This window comes from Symsagittifera roscoffensis, chromosome 4, assembly GCF_963678635.1.
Source record: "Symsagittifera roscoffensis chromosome 4, txSymRosc1.1, whole genome shotgun sequence".
NCBI lineage: Eukaryota > Metazoa > Xenacoelomorpha > Acoela > Convolutidae > Symsagittifera > Symsagittifera roscoffensis.
Window position 1 is genome coordinate 11,141,438 of NC_087065.1, and position 19,716 is coordinate 11,161,153.

Consider the following 19,716-nt stretch of genomic DNA (forward strand, 5'->3'; position numbering starts at 1 on the left):
TGTTTTAGTTTTTTTGTTTGCCATGCATAATCATCAGAATGCGCCGACTGATATATCATATTAAACCCCTTTCAGTCGTGCTTCGAACAACATTAAAATATTTTCTTAACTCAAAGTCGAGAAAAACTGGTTTGAAGTTTTTGAGATTTGATCTAAATTCGACCGAGGAACGCGATCGAGTAATGCATGTTATATGGAAATTTACTGTCTTTTTTTAAAGACTTTTAGGATAAAAACCTAAGTTTACTGTGAAAAAAAGCAAGTTTTACATGTTCATTTAGTGCTCATTTGGCGAAATATGCTTTCTAAAAAAAAATAATTTAATTGCAAATTTAGAAAAAAAAAACAATTTTGTAACAATTTTTTATTTCATTTTTTGTTTATTATTCATTATCTGAAGACAAATGTTGTCGATCATTCCTAATTTACTAATTTTCTACGCGATCATATAGTTCTCGAATGACACCACCCTCTAAATACGACACTTATTTGAAGTAAAAAAAAAATCAGAACCAAATTTGACACACTGGTTGGTGAACAGCTTTAGCAGTCATTTTCTATAGGCTCTGATCAGCATTGCACCTTCGTTGCACAGTTTGATGGACTTCTTTCATTCAGACTTGCGCTTTAGACTAGCACCGGAGAAAGTGGGAAAGCTAGTTTTCTGCCTACGCGTGCTTTACAAAAATTTAAATCATAATTCATGAATTAATTTTTTCATACTCCAAGTTGTACCGCTTGAGTCTTTTATGGAGTTCTAAAACATTGCTTTGAGAAGATAAGGTGTTTTAAACATATTTAAAACGCTGATACGTTTTTTTTGGAAAAACTGCCTTATTTTGCCAACACTTCAACCTTATTTCAGCACGCCATTGGCTTATTTTGCCTTATTTCAGCACGCCATTGGCTGTTTGCCATCAGTGCTAGTATCGTGGTTTATTCCACAAAGAAACCCATGCTGGCAAAGACATGACCTTTTACAGACATGTCTGATTAATTGTTTTCTTCTATTACTGGTTTATTCTTTTTCTCAAATCTAAAAACAGAGTCGAAGCAGTTTCGCACTACTTGCGATACAAACACAAACATAGCATGACAAAAACTAGCTCTCACAAATTGATACGAAAGCCGAAAAAAATTGTTGAAATGACAATAAAAGCTGCGTCTACAAATTTCAAGAAAAATATCATGTCTCCCAATTTGTCCTGAATAAGAAAATTGAATTTGAAATTTGCATCGGAACAAAACTTACGAAATGGTTGAAAAATGCCGTCAATTTTTGCCTCCTCCCAAAACTCAAACGCACTTCAAATTAGTTTCGGTCATCAAACGGCGTAATATGCGGCCAATAAGCCAATCAGATTTAATGTTCACAAAAATCTTCCGAAATAGTATGCGTATTAAATCTGTGCACTATAATTCTTATTTAAATCAAACTAAACACCGGCAAAAATCTTATAACCAATGGTGCCTTAGAAATGGCATTCAGAAATTTAAAAGAAAGCTGAACCTATATAAGCAGAAGAACATTAGTCCGAAAAGCAGAAAAATTTTAGATTAAAAAAAGGTTCCGGCCGAATTCGAACCACAAGCCTTCTTCGTCTCAAGCATATGTATTACATATGTATTACCTCTACGCCAGATGCTGTGAATTGTTGCAATTACATATGCAGTCATGCCATACTAGCTAATTAGGTTCAATTTGTTCTACACTTAGACCCGTTCTGCTCTTGGGCCATTATTCTGTTCGATACTCTGCCACTCAACTTACCTGTTATCACCAGCAACTAAAAGAAACCATTTCGTTCGTTTAAGCCCAATACCTCGGTTTCTTCTGCTTCCTGCGTTTCTTTGCAAATGAAAAACTGAAAGATTTAAATTTCAACTAACCATTTAACTAAACTAAACTGGATTTAAAACAAGAACACGAATAAATATTATACTATTTTAGGGTCACATTAGCCAATAAAATCTGCCTATTTGAGGTCAATTTGAAATTATCCCGCAAAAAGTTAATTGAAACGAGAATCTTACAAAACTGCATCTTATATTCAGGTCAATTTGGAGACAATGATTGCGTTTTATATCACAACTGAAAACCTCTGGAAATTTGACAGAGTTACTACTACGAAGGATACAACACTTAACGAATGAATGCTCTTTAGAAAATATAGCACCAATAGTTAACATTATTAACTGACTCCTATATGAAAAAAAATCGAAAATCGAAAATTTTGAATGGAAAGCTTTTAAAAGGAGGTTCGTAAAGAGATAGACAAATGCATGGATAGAAGTAAGCTCAACAATAATCAATAAATCTTCACAAAAATCGATAAAGATTGCCAGGTCTAAATGGTAAATTACCTCGAACTTACATCCGATTAATATAATTTAAACCACCAATTTACACCTTAAAATACTGCGTCTAACCTTTTGCGATAATTTTTAGGGCTATTGTACTACAACATGCGGCAAGCTGATTTCAATTTGAGCTTGAATTAGTGTTCGATTTACTTTTTCCCTTTCCCGAGTTATTTCGTATCATGCTCTCATTGTTCGACTTTTTGTGACTCGCTTCTTCAACTAATCCGTCGTCCTCTCCACTTGACATCATACTCAACGTGTTTTCTATCTCGCTTTTGAACTTGGTCAACATTGTATCTACAAGCTGATCGCCAACTTGTCCGCCTTCGTAGACAAAAAAGAAGCGGGTGCACACCAAATCCGGATTACTGCAAACCCAGACGTTCTGGAACTTTTGAAGATGTGTTGAGGAGTTGACAACTTCACAAAGTGCAATACAGGTTATGTTTTTCCCTGAAATAAACCTCGATTTCTGACCGGGAGCCGTTTTTGAGGATACTGCACCTACTGGCAAATCAGTTCCATTGTACTCTCCATGGCCGCAGTTTGAGTACCCATACGATACCGAAGACAAAGGTGAGAGGTAAATGCCTCTTCCATAAGCCGCACCATGTACTTGATGTTTAGTGCCCGTTCCGACAAGCAAACCTCCTCGTAAAATTGAATGCCAGTTTTCTATAAGACTTCCGTGAAACGCAAAGTAACTGCCTTGCATTTCAGTTTTCTTCGCCTCTTGAAAAATTGCTTCTTTACTCGGCGGGCTGCTCAGGAGTAGAAACTGGTGAGGTGTATGCATAAATGAGAGTTGAAATCTTGAGGGAATCTTAACAATATGACTGCGGTTGGACATTACTAGCCATGATACTAATGGATATAAACATGGATCTGATTTATACAGCTTCTGTTGAAAATGCTGCGAATCTATGAACTCCGAAAAACCTATTTCTTCTATTTTTTCAAAAAGTGATTCTAGCAATGCAAAATTCTTTCGTTTTGGGGTTAGCACAAATTCTTTTGGGTTGTTTGGGTCAACTACTATAGGGTAGGGGTCGAATATGATTTCACGTCTTTTTGATTTCAGGGCCGCTTTGGCTAACGCGACTAGAAGGTCTGTAACTTCGGCTCCTGTAGCTAACGAGTCGGTTGCATCATTCATCACTCCCATTTGCTGGAACGAGAAGCAACACAGTTCTCGGCTACATACTGAAGGTTTAAGCATGTACTGCCATTCTGCATTTTGAAAAACATGCGGCTCGTCGCAAATGACACAAAACTCATTAATTGATACGATTCTATTTTTGACGTAAGTATAGACCTGGTTTAGCAGTCCATACTCCAAAGGCGGCACCTCTTTAGCTTTCAAACCGTCTGCACTTAGATTGACCAGACTCAAACTTAGCTGTTTATTGTAAGCACTGGCTGAGCTATCCGATCGGGACAGCAATCTCACAAAAACTCCCAGCATGTTTTTAAGTTTCGTAGACTTTGGCGATGAACTGTTGTTTAAAGATGGCGAGGGCGATTTATTGCTAGATGAAGTATTGCAATTTGGAGATGAAAAACTGGGAGTAGTTTTACTAGGCGAGCCATCATTTCCGTTGTTCTCCAGGCCTCCCTTATCGATTAGAAAACTAGCTGCTTCACTGACACTTTCTCCACACTGCTTAAGCGCTGCCGAAACTTCCGATTCAGGAAAGCCCAAATTCAAAAGTTCTCTTAAGCTACCACATTTGCATTTAGTTAAGTGCTCGTTTAAAATGCGTTCTAGACTCCTATTTGCAAGTAAGGGCCACATATTACTGAAGTACTTTTCCATGATCTTTTCCAACTGTCTTCCAACTGGGAACTTGACAGAAGGTCCGTACTGGTGGATAATTGACACCCTTGGTGGCAGGCCGTCCAGAAACAACATATTGTGAAAGACCAGTTTAAGCAGAATGTATTCATTTGGTTTAAAAAACCACGCCGATGCTATCGAGGCGTCTAGAAAGTCGATGTCAATTTTCATAGTTACCGCCGCCATATCTGTAACTTCAACCTCCACGATACTATCGGTGCCGTACTGCTCTTGGAAATGTTTGATCTCTTTCGCCAAAAGCGGGTGCAAAATTTCCTCGTCACTAACAGTATCATTGGCCGATGAAAGAATTATTTCATCTGTCTCAAATGGTTCGAAATCTTCGTGATTTTGACAGCTTTTTCCAGAAACATTTTGGACATTTCCATTTTCTAAGCCTGCAACGTGCAGTATCTTAGGGTCTGTATCGTGGCTGAATTTAACGGGGGTAATATGTCCATTCTGTAACCGCTGGGAAGCTTCTTCGGTTTCAAATTCAACTTCAAAGTTTTCTTCCATTGCAACTGGAACTACTGCAGTGTTTGTTCGTTTCAGGAAGAAATTGGTCGTCGAGTTCTTGTCGCTGTGAAATCCCCGGGAATTGAAAATGGAACTCATGGCGAGGTTGTTCGAGTCGCCGCTAGCCAGCAATTTCTGAAGAACAAGAAATAAATGATAAACATGTAGTATTGTTGAGCACCGATAAACTGTACAAACAGATTGGAAGCTCATTTTTCTCCTAGTAAACGCGTCGGAAATACGGGAAAAGTTTTAGAGTCATTTTCTGGACATAAAGGCAACCTTTTTGATTTTCTCTAGGAATCCAAATCATGATCAATAGGGTTTAAACATGTTAACGCTTTTGAACCCCTTGAATATTTTCTTGTGGTACCTAAAAGTGGACGAAAAAACCCTTAGCCTCAGCCACCAGCTCCTTCTAACCCCTCTGCAGTAAATTTGATTAACAAAATCGATATTTACAGAGGGAACAAATAATTCAAAATGTCATAGGAATTTGATACGCTTAAACGTCCGGTTAAACCTTCTCAAACCATTTCATCAACTTGGCAAATTTCTTTCAATATATTCTGAAGCAGTTTGAACCATTTTCTACTCAAAAAATCCAATGAAATTGATAAAATCAAAATCTACATATGACACTAATTGACAATGCCGTTCAAATTTAAAACGGAAGGTATGATAATCTATTGCTGCAAATCAAGAGAAACTTAACAATAACGCAATGAAAAAAATCAACTTTAGTTTGACAGCAAGTAGAAATCAAGCGGAAATTTTGAACCAATACAACTTACGTGGTGATTTTAATTTCACCTCTGACAAAAAAAAGAATCGAAAACTAGGAAGCCGACAAAACAAAAAATCCGCAAAAAAAATAATTATCTCAAATCTTTGTGAAACTCGGATGATTGAAATTTTTTTGATAAAAGTAACCCAATTTGAGCAAGCTAGGTCAACAGATGGTTTTTAAATTTCGCTGGGAACACTGAAATTGAACTCTATTTTTGAGCAATTAGTGATTCGCGTTTTTTGGTGCTCGTCTTTTCGAAATTGTAGAGAGCAAACTTGTAGAGCGCAATTTCTTTTTATTATAAATATGAACTGAACTTGAAAATATATCAAAAGTCTAGTCGCGAAAAACTCAAAGACTTTTTCCCGAGTCTTTTTCTGTTCGGTAAGTTGTTCATCTGCGCTCCTATTTCATATTTATATTTGAAGCTCTCTCAATTTCAATTTACTCGTATGATTGATACACGTTGACTCAACTGATCATTTTAGTAAAACTACCGTATAAGGATTACTGTTTTTATGAAACTATACGATGCATATAAAAAAATTAAGTTAACATCATAAAACTGCAAGGAATCAACAACAACCGCAAATCTAAATAAATAGCCACGTCTTCTTTGATTATTTTTGATTGCTCTTTTTAATTATTTTTGCCTGTCCCAATTTATGCTGACTGGCCAAATGAACTTTCTTTGTCCCGTGACTGTATCATATCTTCAACCTTCAAGTCTCATTCGATGAGAAATGCCTTTTAAGAAACATTAAAACAACACTTACCGACATAGTTTTTGTGGCTGCCATCGTTTGATTAGTACAGCAAGAAATATTTTGTTTTCGTTCACTGAAATGTGCGTGACCTTGCTTTTAATCATTCCTGATCGACAAAGATGATCTGAACTGAGACAAACATATGTTTTCTGAAATGGAGTAACTTCTAAAAAAACAAAAATGAGACGCTATTTCAAATTTGATCACCAGATGTTCCACAAGCACACCATCGCTGAAACTTCAAATAATGAATAAGGTATAAATTACGTTGAGCAAATACTTGGCTGTAAAAAAAAATATTTGGCTTGCTGGTTTGAGGCCCACAAATATATCAAAATTTCGACTGACCACCAACGATTCCCCTTTAAAACCCGTTTTCCATCCGATTTTGGCAAACTAATTGCGATTAAAAAAATGGTTCCAGAATTTTCTGGACAAAAAATCATTTTCTTGTCTAGTGGGTCCAGGATATACTACATGCGCATTTAGGAGGTCGATTATGATTCTATTATTATTTTGAGCAACAACCCGTACAATTTTTAATATTATGTTTTATTCCGGCAAGTTATCAAACATTTTAGATAATTAAAGAGCCAAATAAAAACTAAAATGGTAAGTTTGCCGATCTTATGAACTAGAAGCTGAAAAAGAACAACTGAAAAATAAATACAAATTGAAAACTATTTCTGCATTTAAACAATCATTTTGGCAGTTGACCGAGAAAACTAAGATAGCAGCTGATTAAGATCAACTTTCTGAAACATTTCTTGCCAAGTGGCTAGTAACTGTAAGCTTCCGTTCATTCGAGTTATTTAAAATAGCTTCATTGAATTCAGATTGTTTTTCATTATTAGCACCCACGAACCCGACTGGAAACGAATAGGAGTTAGTTCCCCAGCAAACTTCCGTTTCTTCGTCTTCAAAAGCTCGAACACAAATAGCTGCTGCACATTTCGCATCAAGTCCACTAATCTTTTCAAAACACCTTTCAAACACAGGTGCCAGAAGTTCCTCTGAGTCAACTGAATTGCTTAAAATCGCTTCACAGAGTCTAGAACTGAATTGCTTCCAGATCAAAAACTCTCCTTCGCCAGAACAAGAGACTGCGATTCTGCAATTTCCTTTTGTTTCAGCCCAGCATCCAGCACCATACATTGCAGAACTACCGACTCTACCTGGCTCCTTCAGAATAATCCCGCCACTCGAAGTTCCAGCACAAACAAGACCAGACTTATCTACAACTACAGCACCGACCGTTCCGACTCCAAGCATTCGTTTGCATAACGGCTCAGCGTCAAATGAAACATCTGTTTTTCTTTTGACCTGTAATTTAAGTGCTTTCTGATAAAAGTTCAGAGCATCGTCAGTTATCAGTTGATTACAGGTTGAGAAACCCACTTTTAAACACCAATCCGATGCGCTCTCTCCTGCTAAAAAGCAAGCCGGTAATAGGTCTGAAAAAATTCTGGCTTTTCTTTGAAGGTCCAGAAGCTTTCTGGCAACTAAAATTGGGTTCTTGAATCCCGGCAGTGCACCGACACTTCCAAATAAAAGTGGCTCACTCATCATAACAGTTGCGTCTAATTCAACTGTGCCCTGATTGGTCAGATTTGCACCAATCCCAGCATTCGTCAAAGGAGAATCTTCTAGAAGCTTACATACGTCACAGCAAACATCCAATGCTGTTTGCCCACCAGAATTCAGCTGCCTTTGAGCCTCGGAAAGAGTTGAGTCCAGAAGAATTTGAGTTTGATTTCGAAATTCTGAATCGTAAAATCCCACCCCGCAGTGTATGGCGATAGCAGGAGCAAACATATTTACTTCGGAAATGAGAAAAATTCATTTCTCCTGAAATGGTCGCAAAATCTTTAAAAACAGCTTTTTCCTGCAAATTCTTTTCACCTCATCAGTTTCTTTAAGGTCACATCTATCTTTTAACCTTGAGTCAGAAAACCAGCGTTCTTCAAAAAAAAATTCAAACTAGTTATCGGAGCGCAAAAAGTGAAATGCGAGATGAATTTTAAAAAAATTATAACACAGAGGCGAAGCAGAGCTTCGCATCACTAACAACACAACCGGAAAAAATATCGAAAAAAAGTTCGAAACTGCCAAAAAAAACTAGATGTATCAAAATGAATAAAGCTAGCTTTGAAAAAACATGACAAGACATTAGAATGTGAAATTAGCATCGGAAGAAAACTTAAAAAGCGGTTAAAAAGCCAGGAGTACCTGATCAGAAAACCATTTCAGCCGAAAAAAATCAAAAAGACAATGAAACTAATCAGACATATGCCCTCCCCCTAGAAACACCGACACACACACAGGAACAATTTCTTCGGTTATCAAACGACGCAACATAAGGCCACTAAGCCGATAAAAAATAGGCCATCATTTGGACAGATTAAATACATTCAAATTCAAGGTCAGTAAAATCACAATTAGCAGAAGTTAATAAAAACACTAAACGCAATTATAAGGCAAATTGCATACAAAAAAAAACATTCTACGATGTAGCAACTAAGCTGACAAAACATAAGCAGACAAATGATGAGCCGTCAATTTTTTTTGAAACAGAGAAAGACAGGTCTACAAGTTTCTAACCCAAGACCTTTGTCGTCGCAGGCGTCATTCAGACCGAGTGTGCAGGCGACGCAAAGAAATCTGAAATCAATACGAACTGAACATAAATTTATCATTGCTAATTTGGCCGTTCTGTGAGCAAAGTTATTTACAGTAAAAAAAATTTAGAAGTCGGTTAAAATACATTTGCTATCGAAAGTGTAACACAGAGGCGAAGCGGAGCTTTGCACTACTTGCAATAAAACAGACATCAAAAACATACGCTGAAAATAATGAAAAAAAAACTAGGTGAATCAAAATTTTAGCGAGTCTCGATAAAAGGTAATTAGGGGTCCAATTAAAGCTGTAGATATATGTTTGTTTTTTTTTTGAAATTTTTGTATTGCTGCAAAATGAAATAGGCAATTTAAAAATTGGACCATGCCCAAAACCTTAGTTGTTTCTCCTCAAAAACTTTCCCAAAAATGTAATCTTTTTCTTACAAATTCTGGTACCCTTTCTTCGGACCGAGTTCTTCATGTCAGATTGGATAGGATAGTCTTTAAGAAGAGTAAAAAAACGTTCAAATATTCAAAAATTGAACTTCCTAAATCCCTAACATGTTTTCTGCAAAAAATAGGTCGTGGCCGCTTAAGCAGAGAAATTTTGCAGGATCAGTTTCCCGATTGATTACTTAACCTGAGAATTGGCAGGGTAGTTATCGAGAAAAGTCAAAAAGTTTCCAAAAACGGTCAAAGTTTCAAAACCTCGACTTTTGAAGACCATAAGAAATCAAGATTGGCTGGCTTTACAATTATAAAAGTAGGCTTTCCAATTAGTCAAAGTAGGAGTAGCCAATGACAGAGGTATGCTTTAAATAACCTCTTGTTTCAATAAGAGGATTCACGCATACTGTTATTTAGATTGAATCCAACAACTCAGACGTGAGGGGGTAGTTTTCGAGAAAAAAAAAATAATAGCTTCAAAAAAACTGCTAGAAAATCAAAAATTTGACTTTTCCGAGTGCGATAACTTTGTGTTAAAAAAAAGTAGTAATCACTAAAGCACACGAGATTTCCTCTACACTTCATCATCATTGATCCCACAGTCTCAGATGGGGTTGGTTCTCGAGAAAAGTCAAAAAGATTCAAAAAACATTCAAAAAATCAAAAATCTGATTATTTCGAGGGCAATAAATTTTGTATTAAAAAATTTGGGCGTAACCAATTATGCTGGGGAGCTTTCCGCTACTTGTTTTACCCATTGAAACCAAAATCTCAGATTCAGTGAGGATGTTTTTGAGAAAAGTCAAGAAAGTTTCAAAAAAACGTCCAAGATCGAAAAATTGACTTTTCCGAGAGCCACATCTTTTTGTTTCAAAAAATTTGAACGTGACTTTGTATGCAAGAGAGTTTTTCCTAACTCGATCACCCATTCAACCTAAAATCTCAGATTTGGGAGGGTCGTTTTTGAAAAAAAAACAAAAAATTTTCAAAAAACGGTCAAAAATCGAAAACTTTACTTTTTCTAGGGTCATCACATTATGTGTAAAATTTTGGACATAGCCGCTTATGAAGGGAAACTTTATAAAAACCCGTATTATCCATTGAAATCAAAACCTCAGATTTAGAAGCGTAGGCTTTGAGAGAACGAAAAAAAATCCAAATATATGGGTCAAATATCCCCCCCCCCCCCACAGACTTTTACGAAGGCTGCAGACAATGAAGTAAAGAAAAAAAAGACTACAAAAAAAGAGACATGTGAGTAGGCAATCTCTCTATTGATGCCACTCTTTTGAAAATCGAGGGGGTAGTTTTTGAGAAACATAAAAGTTTTGCAAAAAGTGATCAAAATTTCCGAACCGTCTCAAAATTTAAAAGAATCCAATCCTATACATTTTCATAGTACCCTTTTTAATCCACAAGGTTTTTAAGCCAGCATGTCAATCAGAAATTATGAATTTTTAATTAGCAACGGAACAAAATTTACGAAGCGGAAACAAAGCCGAAAATCTTTGCACAGACAAGTTGAGTAGAAAAAAGATTTAAAAAAACTTCAGAAGATTCAAGTCCCTCTGAGACTACAATAAACAACAGTCACAACTAAAATGATTCTTGCTTATAGCACATGAAAAATCCGTGATGTGGTACCTAAGCCGACAAAATTTGAGCAGACAAACGAAAGTCCTACAATAGTTTTCACAGGAAATTTTTTTTTCAATTTCATACATACTGAAAAAAATAAAGGTCCTACCGGGACTGCAAAATCAACCGCGTTATCCCAGGCCAAGTGGGAAAAGGTCTCGAAGCTGCTAAGGTTCACTAATAAAACAACTTCACAATTTCTTAGAAATGTGTAAGAAAAGTTCTTTACGGGAAAAAAGTCTAGCTCCCGATTTCAAGACACCTGCTCTCGCGTAATTGTAATAATAAAAGTGTAATAATAAAAGAAGACCTCGAAATTCCGAAAACAACCTGAATTAAAAGAAATCATTTCACATAAATAATATGTTCTATTGATCCTGGTTGAGTTTTCAAAAAAAATGTCATTATTATGGAGATGCATCTCATGATTTAAAGTTCACTTCCCAGTGTTTTTGTATTTCTAAAACTGACACGATATTACCTGAATTGTGTAATACAGTAACTCAGAAATATTTGTGACAAAACGTTTCACAGGGTCAAATTAAATTGAACTACGATAAATTCCCGCTCAGGTATATTTTGACCATTTGTTTCGAAAATTATGATCATGTTGAGTATATTCATCATTAATACCTCTATCTACTCGAAAGAAAATGTTATCAAAAACACAAAATAGAAGCTTTAATTTTGATTCCATATTCAAACTGAGATCAACCCAATTAACATTGCGAATTAATTAAATTTAAAATGAAGCAACTGTACAAAATTAAATATTCATAAGAAAGAATCGAAAATGCATCTCTATTTAACAAAGCATTTTATAAAACTCAAGATAATACGAAAAAATCAAACTTACACATAGATAGCTCTCTGAAATGCTTCAACCATGACAGGTCACGAAACAATTAACCTTAAATATCAATGCATAAACATAGTGGGTTGTGTTGCTTCATAACATGGCTAAATCACCTGCAGAGAATTTTTGACAATATCCATTACTTCATGCAGGAGAACCTGATATCAAATGTTAAATCATGTATCAGGTTGATAGTTTTTAGGAATGTAATTTTTAAGGCTTTAATTGACAATCGGTTTTTTGATATTGTCTATTTTCTACGAAAGCATCTGATTGATTCACTTTGCCGATATTCAGCATGGTATAAATTTTCAATCATAGACAACTACGCACAAATTCATTCCGCTCGAAACAAAAATGAACGTAATTATTTCACTCTTAAAAATGTTCACGTATTTTCACATGAGCAATGCTCACGTGTTTCGTATTTCAAGTACACTAGCGCGCAAAATTAAGCGCAAACTCACGTTTTTACTCTCTTAAATGCCTTTTTAATGACCATTTAGGGCAATATTTACTGCGAACATCAGCAACATTCTTACATCGACCGAGAGCAAATGTTCAAGCTCATGATCTATGAGTAGAAAAAGTACCTAAAATCAACAATCTAACAAGCAAGTTGTTATCATTAACTCGCGTTTTGATCCACGGCAGGAGGATAATGCACTAAGATAAAATCTCAATGATGAAGTGGGTCAATCCGAGACTTTTGTAGCCTAACAAGGTATCAGATAAATGCTTGGAAAAAGTCATTCAACTCGAAAAAAGTAATCATTGTCGGAGATTCCCATTTGAGCAAATTTGCGAACAATACGGAAAACTAAGGCCACAGGAGGGGACAAAAGAGCCAACTGGCAATCGTGACAAGATAATTTAAGAGACGCGAGGCAGGATAATGATTTTTTAAGTTATTGGCGGGAACAATGCAACTGACCATCCCTCAAAAATGCATGCAATAATTACTTTAGCCCAGAAGTCTAACTGCTTTCCAGAAATCTCGACTTTTTGCTTCCCTGGATTTGAACGCCTCCCCGATATTTCCTGTAGAAATTTCGGATGTTCGAATCCGGACAAACATAATACTATATTTGTAAACTGGCTTTCATTACTACCACATTGGAAACAATTTCGGTAACGACACCGAGGTTGTGTGATATTAGGGAAAAGAGAAAGTGTATATTAAAATGGGTATTGTTTGTGACACGAGTTTCTAAATACTATTAATAGTTTTAACTGAGCACTGGGAGACTTAATAAATTAAGTTTTTAAATTTGAGATGTAGAAAATTGAGATGATTGTATCACTGACGTGTACAATAATGAGATGTTAAAACAAAAATTTGATTGAAGTTTGATTGAAGTTTGAATGAGACTTGTTACTTTTGGTATTCATTTTTTTATTTTTGAGACCCGAACAATCAAAATTGAGTTTGATGAGTGAAATTAGAATTTATAGCGTGCACTGTCGAAATGTTAGTGAATTTAAATATTTTGTAAAATATCCTTTTTCGAATCTAATTTTGACGAGAGAGTTCTTGTCATATTTTTTCAATTGAAAGTGAAATAAAATATTTTGAATTTTTAGAGTCAGGTTAATGAACTGAACGAATAGGCTCCAACAATATAACTTCTTCACGGTTTTTGTTGTCTCGTTGTTTTTCATCGCTAATGTAAGTTTGGGGAATCTGCTTCAACTAAGAATTCCCTTATTATTCAAATCAACGGGGGCCAAGATTGTTCAAATAATCGATTACAAATGATTTGTAGTGGCTCAATTATTATCTCCTGTAAAAATTGCTAGACCACGTAAATCCCTTGCTCTTTTCGCTGCTACTCACTTCATCTTAAAGTCAATCGAACACGCGTGGATAAAAAGAGCCCGCAAAGTTATATTCAATCGACACACGCAACACGTAGAGTAAAACAGGTTAATGGAATTATCAGGTAATGACAGAATAATTTGCTGGAGCTCGTAATAAGGCATTAACTCTAGTTTAATAAAAAATAACGATCTCACAGTTCAATTAAAGCTGGGTTCTCCCAACTCGGTTGTCTCTAAAGCAACCCACGAATTCTATCTCTAAACTTAACCGTTTTCGCAAGCTTCTAGAATAGGTTCCCACTTCGATCCGTATCCCCATTAACATTCAGACTACACAAGCACTTAGTGTTGATCTCTAAAAACTTACGATCGGAACTACCAACTTCTCCCTCGGTTTTGGTTAATTTTTCTCTGTTCTAAAAGCCGCGTACCAATCCCCCCCCCCCACAGGTATGTCTATGTGTACACCGGTATGATTTATTATCCCCACTCCCATATAAGTCATTCCACGTTCGTCCTGTAAGCTGAAGGTTTCCTTAGGTACACCAGTTCTAAAGGCTAGTCTCCCAGTGACTATTCAGATCGCTTCAAGTAAATATTACGTCCAACTGCACCTCAGCTAAAGTTCGCGTTCAAATGGCAGCAATCCCAAGGTTTTTCTTTGATCTACTCCTAGTCCATTAGTCAAGCTATGGCTGACCTCAGTATTAACTAAAGTACCTTCTTGTTAATTCCAATATTCTATAATACTTTATAAAGGACAGGATTTTCTATTAACTCATTCCAATCCCGTATCCAGTTTAACTCACGGCCGGTCGAACTGGCTCATCCTCCTCTTGTTCACTAGCCTCGTCGCCTCACAGAGTTGTATCAATCAGCGCTCCTGTACCAGCTCTGGGTCCTCGTCTTGGTACTCCTCTCAATTTGCCGCGAACGAAGTTGAGTCCCCTCTCCACTAACGGCGTGCTGGTTGGTTCGAGTCCTCCACCAACCGTCCTCGAAGTATTCGCATCCTCGAAAAGGGGTCTCTCCGGAATCCTCGCCGGTAGCTAGATCTGTCCACTGAACGACTCACCCATCACCTGACTCTGAGGACAACTGGCGTTGGACGGGTGTCGTTCCTCGTCATAGGGCGGGTAATTTCTGGGGAAGGGACTCCTCGATTTCTTTCCGGCGATCCAAAACAAAATGAGTCCACAAAAATCATCCTCTTGACCTTGTCGTCGACTGGCTCGTCCCCGTAAGGCTCTTCTCGAAAAACATCGCAGGTAAACGTAGAAGGATCGCTAGGATCATCAGGGCTGTACAAATCACCCCCAATCCTTAAACTGGTTAACACCGCAGGGCCTGCCAGTGGAAAAGTGTATGCCTCCCTACAATCTCGTCTGCAAAGGGCTTGGCCACTTCGGCCTCGTCCACTGGTCCTTCTGGTAGTTGAATCAAGTTGAGCCGGAGGGCCTCGACCATCTCCCTCCTTGCTTGTTCTCCGAGAATCACCGGTATCACAACACCCGGGAGGTTTCTTTCGGCTTCGTCCAGGGCGGTAAAAAGTGTATCTATAAACGGGTGCTGCTTAATTGTTGTTGTTAATCCTGAGTCGTACCGGCAAGTCCTTGGGTCAGGTACTAGCACCAACGCCCCATCCGGTGTTTCTATTCGTCCGTCGCAGCTGCGCCGCAGGAGACAACTTCGACAGCCTGCAATTAGTTCTCTCTCTCGGGATCCTTGGCTGTAGTTGAACAACTTGTAGTCGCTGTTAGGTGAAGCGACCAAGTAAGTAGAGTCCTCCAAATACATAGCTGTCGGCATCTCGGGCAACGCTTCCTGAGGACATAACTTCAGCACCACCGTTGGCAAGTTGAAGAATAGACTGGCTAAGCACGAGGACTCGATATTTCGAGACATCGCAAACGGTCGAAAGCAAAGTTTAAGACTTCCACTGCAGTGAGCCGCAAGTGAGAGCGCGCAAGCTTGTACTGTGTCGCTGAGGCTCCTGCATTCGCCTGGTTGAGGTAGGGTCACGGTTCGGCACACCTCATGGAACCCCGTCGTATAGTGCACGGAGGTATTTATCAACACGTTGATCCCCGTCTCTGTAATGACTGTCGACTCCATCAACTCAAAACCTTGGTACGTCATCAGCTCTGTCCCCGGCATAGCCTCCTACATATTATCCAATCGAATACCATCTAAGCTATTAGTGATACCCTCTGGAGGCACCAAGGTAGCCGTTACATAACCACGAGTAAGCGAGCTCAAGGCGTCGTCCAAAACATAGCCGTAGTTGTGAGCTGCCATCTTGCAAGCAATCAACTCCGCTCGCATTGTGTACAAGCTCTGTGAGTGGTTCGTTACCACCGGGGAAAATTTCATCGACTGCGCGTAGAGGCATTCCCATCGTCGTTCGTACGCACTTCCCCTCTCGAGTTGAACGTAAGTCGCGTTCACCAGGTGCGAAAGTAACTTGCGAAACATCGCAAAGTTGGCGTTAGAATCGTGCGAGATCAATTTCAGTTAGGTCTAGGTCTTGTTGAGGGAGTGTCCAAGGAAGTGCAACTTCTACCCTGTTTCCAGCACGATGGTCCTGACAGCACAGTCCAGGAAAAACGCTTCTTTCCCGAGTCGATCTATGGCTTTGTTAACCCCGCAAAGTTTTTCCGCCAATCAGACCAGTTCGGGTAGCTGCCAGAGGGGAATCGATCAGGTCGGATTGTCCCAAAGCCAAACACTCCCTGCTGACGGTCTACGGAATTTGCTGCGGCCACTGCAGCCTCAGCCATCAACGCTCTTGCTTCATTGTCCATTATCCGTCGTCAAACTGTCGCTCTTCAGCCGTTCGTAACAATCGCATCACAAGTGCAGTCGAAAATAGAGCCCACCCAGAAGCGCCACTGTAAGTTTGGGGAACCTGCTTCAACTAAGAATTCCCCGATTATTCAAATCAACGGGGGCCAAGATCGCTCAAATAATCGCTTACAAATTAATTGTGGTAGTTCTTTTATAATCTCCTGTAAAAATTGCTAGCCCCGCGTAAATCTCTTCTTAATCGCTTCTTCTTAAAGTCAATCGAACACACGTGGACAAAAAGAGACCGCAAAGTTATATTCAATCAACACGCGTAAAAGTTGATTGTAACACGTAAAGTAAATCAGGTTAATGGAGTTATCATGTAATGACAAATTAAATTGCTAGAGCTCGTAAAAAGGAATTAAAGCTGGTTTTATAAAAAAAAATGATCCCACAGTTCAATTGAAGATGGATTCTCCTTAATCTCTAAAATTAACCGTTTTCAAGCTTCTAAAAAAAGTTCCCTATTCGATCCATTCACAGATTAATAGTCAGGCTACACAAGCACTTAGTGTTAATCTCTCAAAACTTACGATCGGAACTACCAACTTCTGTCGGGTTTCGTTAATTTTTCTCGGTTTTAAAATCCGCGTACCACTCTCCCCCCCCCCCCCCCTCAGGTATGTTTATTTGTACACCGCTATAATTAAATATCCCCCTCCCATATAAGTCTCGGCATTCACTGCGGTGCATTCCACGTTCGTCCGGTAAGCTAAAGGTTCCCTTAGGTACACCAGTTCCAAAGGCCAATCTCCCAGTGGCTAATCAGATAGCTTCAAGTAAATTTTACGTCCAACTGAACCTCAGCTAAAGTTCGCGTTGAAATTGCAGCAATCCCAAGGTTTTTAATTGGTTTATACCAAACATGTTTCTACCCCGCCACACTTAAGGAACAAGCCAATAAACAACTCCCCCCCCCCCCAGAAACTATTTAAATATACTGTCTCCCCATATTACTCTGAAGAATTATTTCCCAATCCTTCTGCACCTGTGCACCAATAATTCTGTGGCTTCTTCGGCACAACTTTCAAATATCTACTCCTAGTCCATTAGTCAAGCTATGGCTGACCCCAATATTTACTGAAGTCCTTTCTTGTTAATTCCAATGTTCTATAATATTTTATAAAGGACAGGATTTTCTAATAACTCTTTCCGGTCCCGTATCTAAGTTTTTCCTAGTCCCCCAACCCATAAGTGAGTTCCGTTCTCGTCCCCCCCCCCCCCGGGATATTCATGGGGAATCAGCACTGTCGCTAGGTACTTTTTCGTGTATGTCCGAGCCATTCTGGGGCTAACAGTTCCAAGGGTCAATTAAGGGTCACCCTGGGGTCACCAGAGGTCAAGCAAAGATCAAAGATTTCAAAACCGGAAGGGGTTCCCACCTGCCAAGTTCCATCCATACCCGATTAATACTCCCCGAGTTATCACTTTTCAAAGGCTCATCACCTTTTCCGGGGATTGGCTATTAACACCGAAAGAAGCCAACGGAGCTTGGGTCTACGTGCCTCCGGAAGCCACGGGGCTTGGGTCTAACACACATTATCGCCATAAAATCAATAAGTCTTCGCTAATTTTTTTCCGTGAATTGCCTATTTCCGGTCCCAGGGGTAATTTTCCCCGGTGCTAATAACTTCCGGTCGGACCATCGGATTCGGTCCAAACTCAAACGCCATGCTTGTCTTACCACTACTTACCAACCCTCCAAAATTCCGCTTCCTATGGTCACCAGGGTTCAAGAAAAAGCTTTCAGAAGCCAAAGGGTGGTTTATTTGCACAGGCTTTAAAACCGGAAGTAGGGGTCTGAAGTTTCAAACTTAAGCTTCTCTCATCTAGTACTTCCATATACGAAATTTTGCGGTCATTCCTATTGCTAGGTAACTAGTCCCAATAAGGCGATTTGCACTTCCGGGAACCGTTTTCACTCGGCCCCAGGATGTCCCCCGGGTCCAGAGTTTTGCATGCCCGGGTCAAATCATCTCTAGTATCCCTCCTGAGAATTTCACAATGATCCGACCAGTGGTTCCTAGTCCGGCGGGGGGGGGGGGAGTGTGAGCATATTCTAGCCCCCTCCAGTTTTCCTCCAAAGACGGGACTAATTCCTCAGAGCTTGGGCTATTTTGAGCTTAGTACTTTATTTACCTTTCTATTTGCCGAGTTGGCTAACCAATCTCACTAGCATACTCCCAACGTTATTCTTATTGTTTTAGATACAACTTGATATTCGCATTCGCCATGGACTACAAAACTTACTTTGATATCTCACGTTACCTCCGAGCTAAGTCGTAAGAAAGTTACCTACCCCCCCCCAGGTTTGTACAAAGATGAGAAACGCGCTTTCAGGCACCGGGCTTCTCATTTTCAGTATACTGACTACACCTTATACCGCGACGGGAAACTAGTGTTACACGAGCACAACATTGTTCACATCATTCGCCATGTCCACGAACGGGGTTTGAGCCACAGGGGAAGCTTCCCTCGACTAGAAGAAGTTCGATGCCGTTACACTTCGAAGTATTTACACGAGAGCTGCAAGTTTGTATTGGCTAACTGCGATACCTGGGGCGAATGGTCTTATTCGACGAAGTCCCAATGCGTCACTTAAAGCCCGAAAATAGAATCCATATTTGCCAAACGACCGTCTTCTCCCCCAAGAAAAAAGACAAGGGTCTTAGTGTTCAGCGCCGGAAAAACGCCAATTCGTACCGAGGACTGCGCGGTAGCTAACCCCATCACGCACGAACCAATTACTGTGGAATGCGCCAAACCAAATTCGTCATGTTTCTTAGATTGCCTTCATTACCTCATCACCGGGAGGAACGTTGCCTCCCTTAATCTGCAGGGTACACTTTAAGAGCGGCAAAAACAGCAGCCAGGACAAGTCCAGGGTTTTGCATGCCCGGGTCAAATCATCTCTATTATCCCTCCTGTCCTGTGAATTTCACAATGATCCGATCAGTGGTTCCTAATCCGGGGGGGGGGGGGGTTTGACTTAAACCATACATTTCAACTTTTGAATCGCCGTCAGTAACTACCTCTCTTGCACGTGAGTATTTTCGTCTTTTGATAATTTGCCAGTAAATTTGGCTATAATTTCACCGCCCCCCCCCCCCCTCGGTCTATCGCGTAAAAGTGCACGTTTCTAAAACCTGCTTTCTCCCTATTTAGAAAAACATGTCGACTACCCCCAAAACAACATCATTTCACCGAAACAT

General features: G+C 39.1%; 3 protein-coding genes across 5 annotated transcripts in view; all 3 read right to left on the minus strand.

The window, feature by feature from the left end:
• The window catches only part of LOC134843598 (putative leucine-rich repeat-containing protein DDB_G0290503), a 210,754-nt gene that overhangs the window by 186,256 nt on the left and 4,782 nt on the right, over positions 1 to 19,716 (minus strand). The window lies entirely within an intron of this gene.
• On the minus strand, positions 1,898 to 6,422 carry LOC134843599 (protein mono-ADP-ribosyltransferase PARP6-like). Its single transcript, XM_063859752.1, has 2 exons — positions 6,287 to 6,422; positions 1,898 to 4,855 (listed from the first exon to the last, which is right to left on the minus strand). Exons 1-2 carry the CDS (start codon positions 6,308 to 6,310, stop codon positions 2,483 to 2,485), a joined length of 2,397 nt encoding a protein of 798 aa, XP_063715822.1. The 5' UTR covers positions 6,311 to 6,422; the 3' UTR covers positions 1,898 to 2,482.
• On the minus strand, positions 6,883 to 8,128 carry LOC134843602 (threonine aspartase 1-like). The gene has a single exon (XM_063859755.1). The coding sequence runs from the start codon at positions 8,090 to 8,092 to the stop codon at positions 7,025 to 7,027; it is 1,068 nt and encodes a 355-aa protein (XP_063715825.1). The 5' UTR covers positions 8,093 to 8,128; the 3' UTR covers positions 6,883 to 7,024.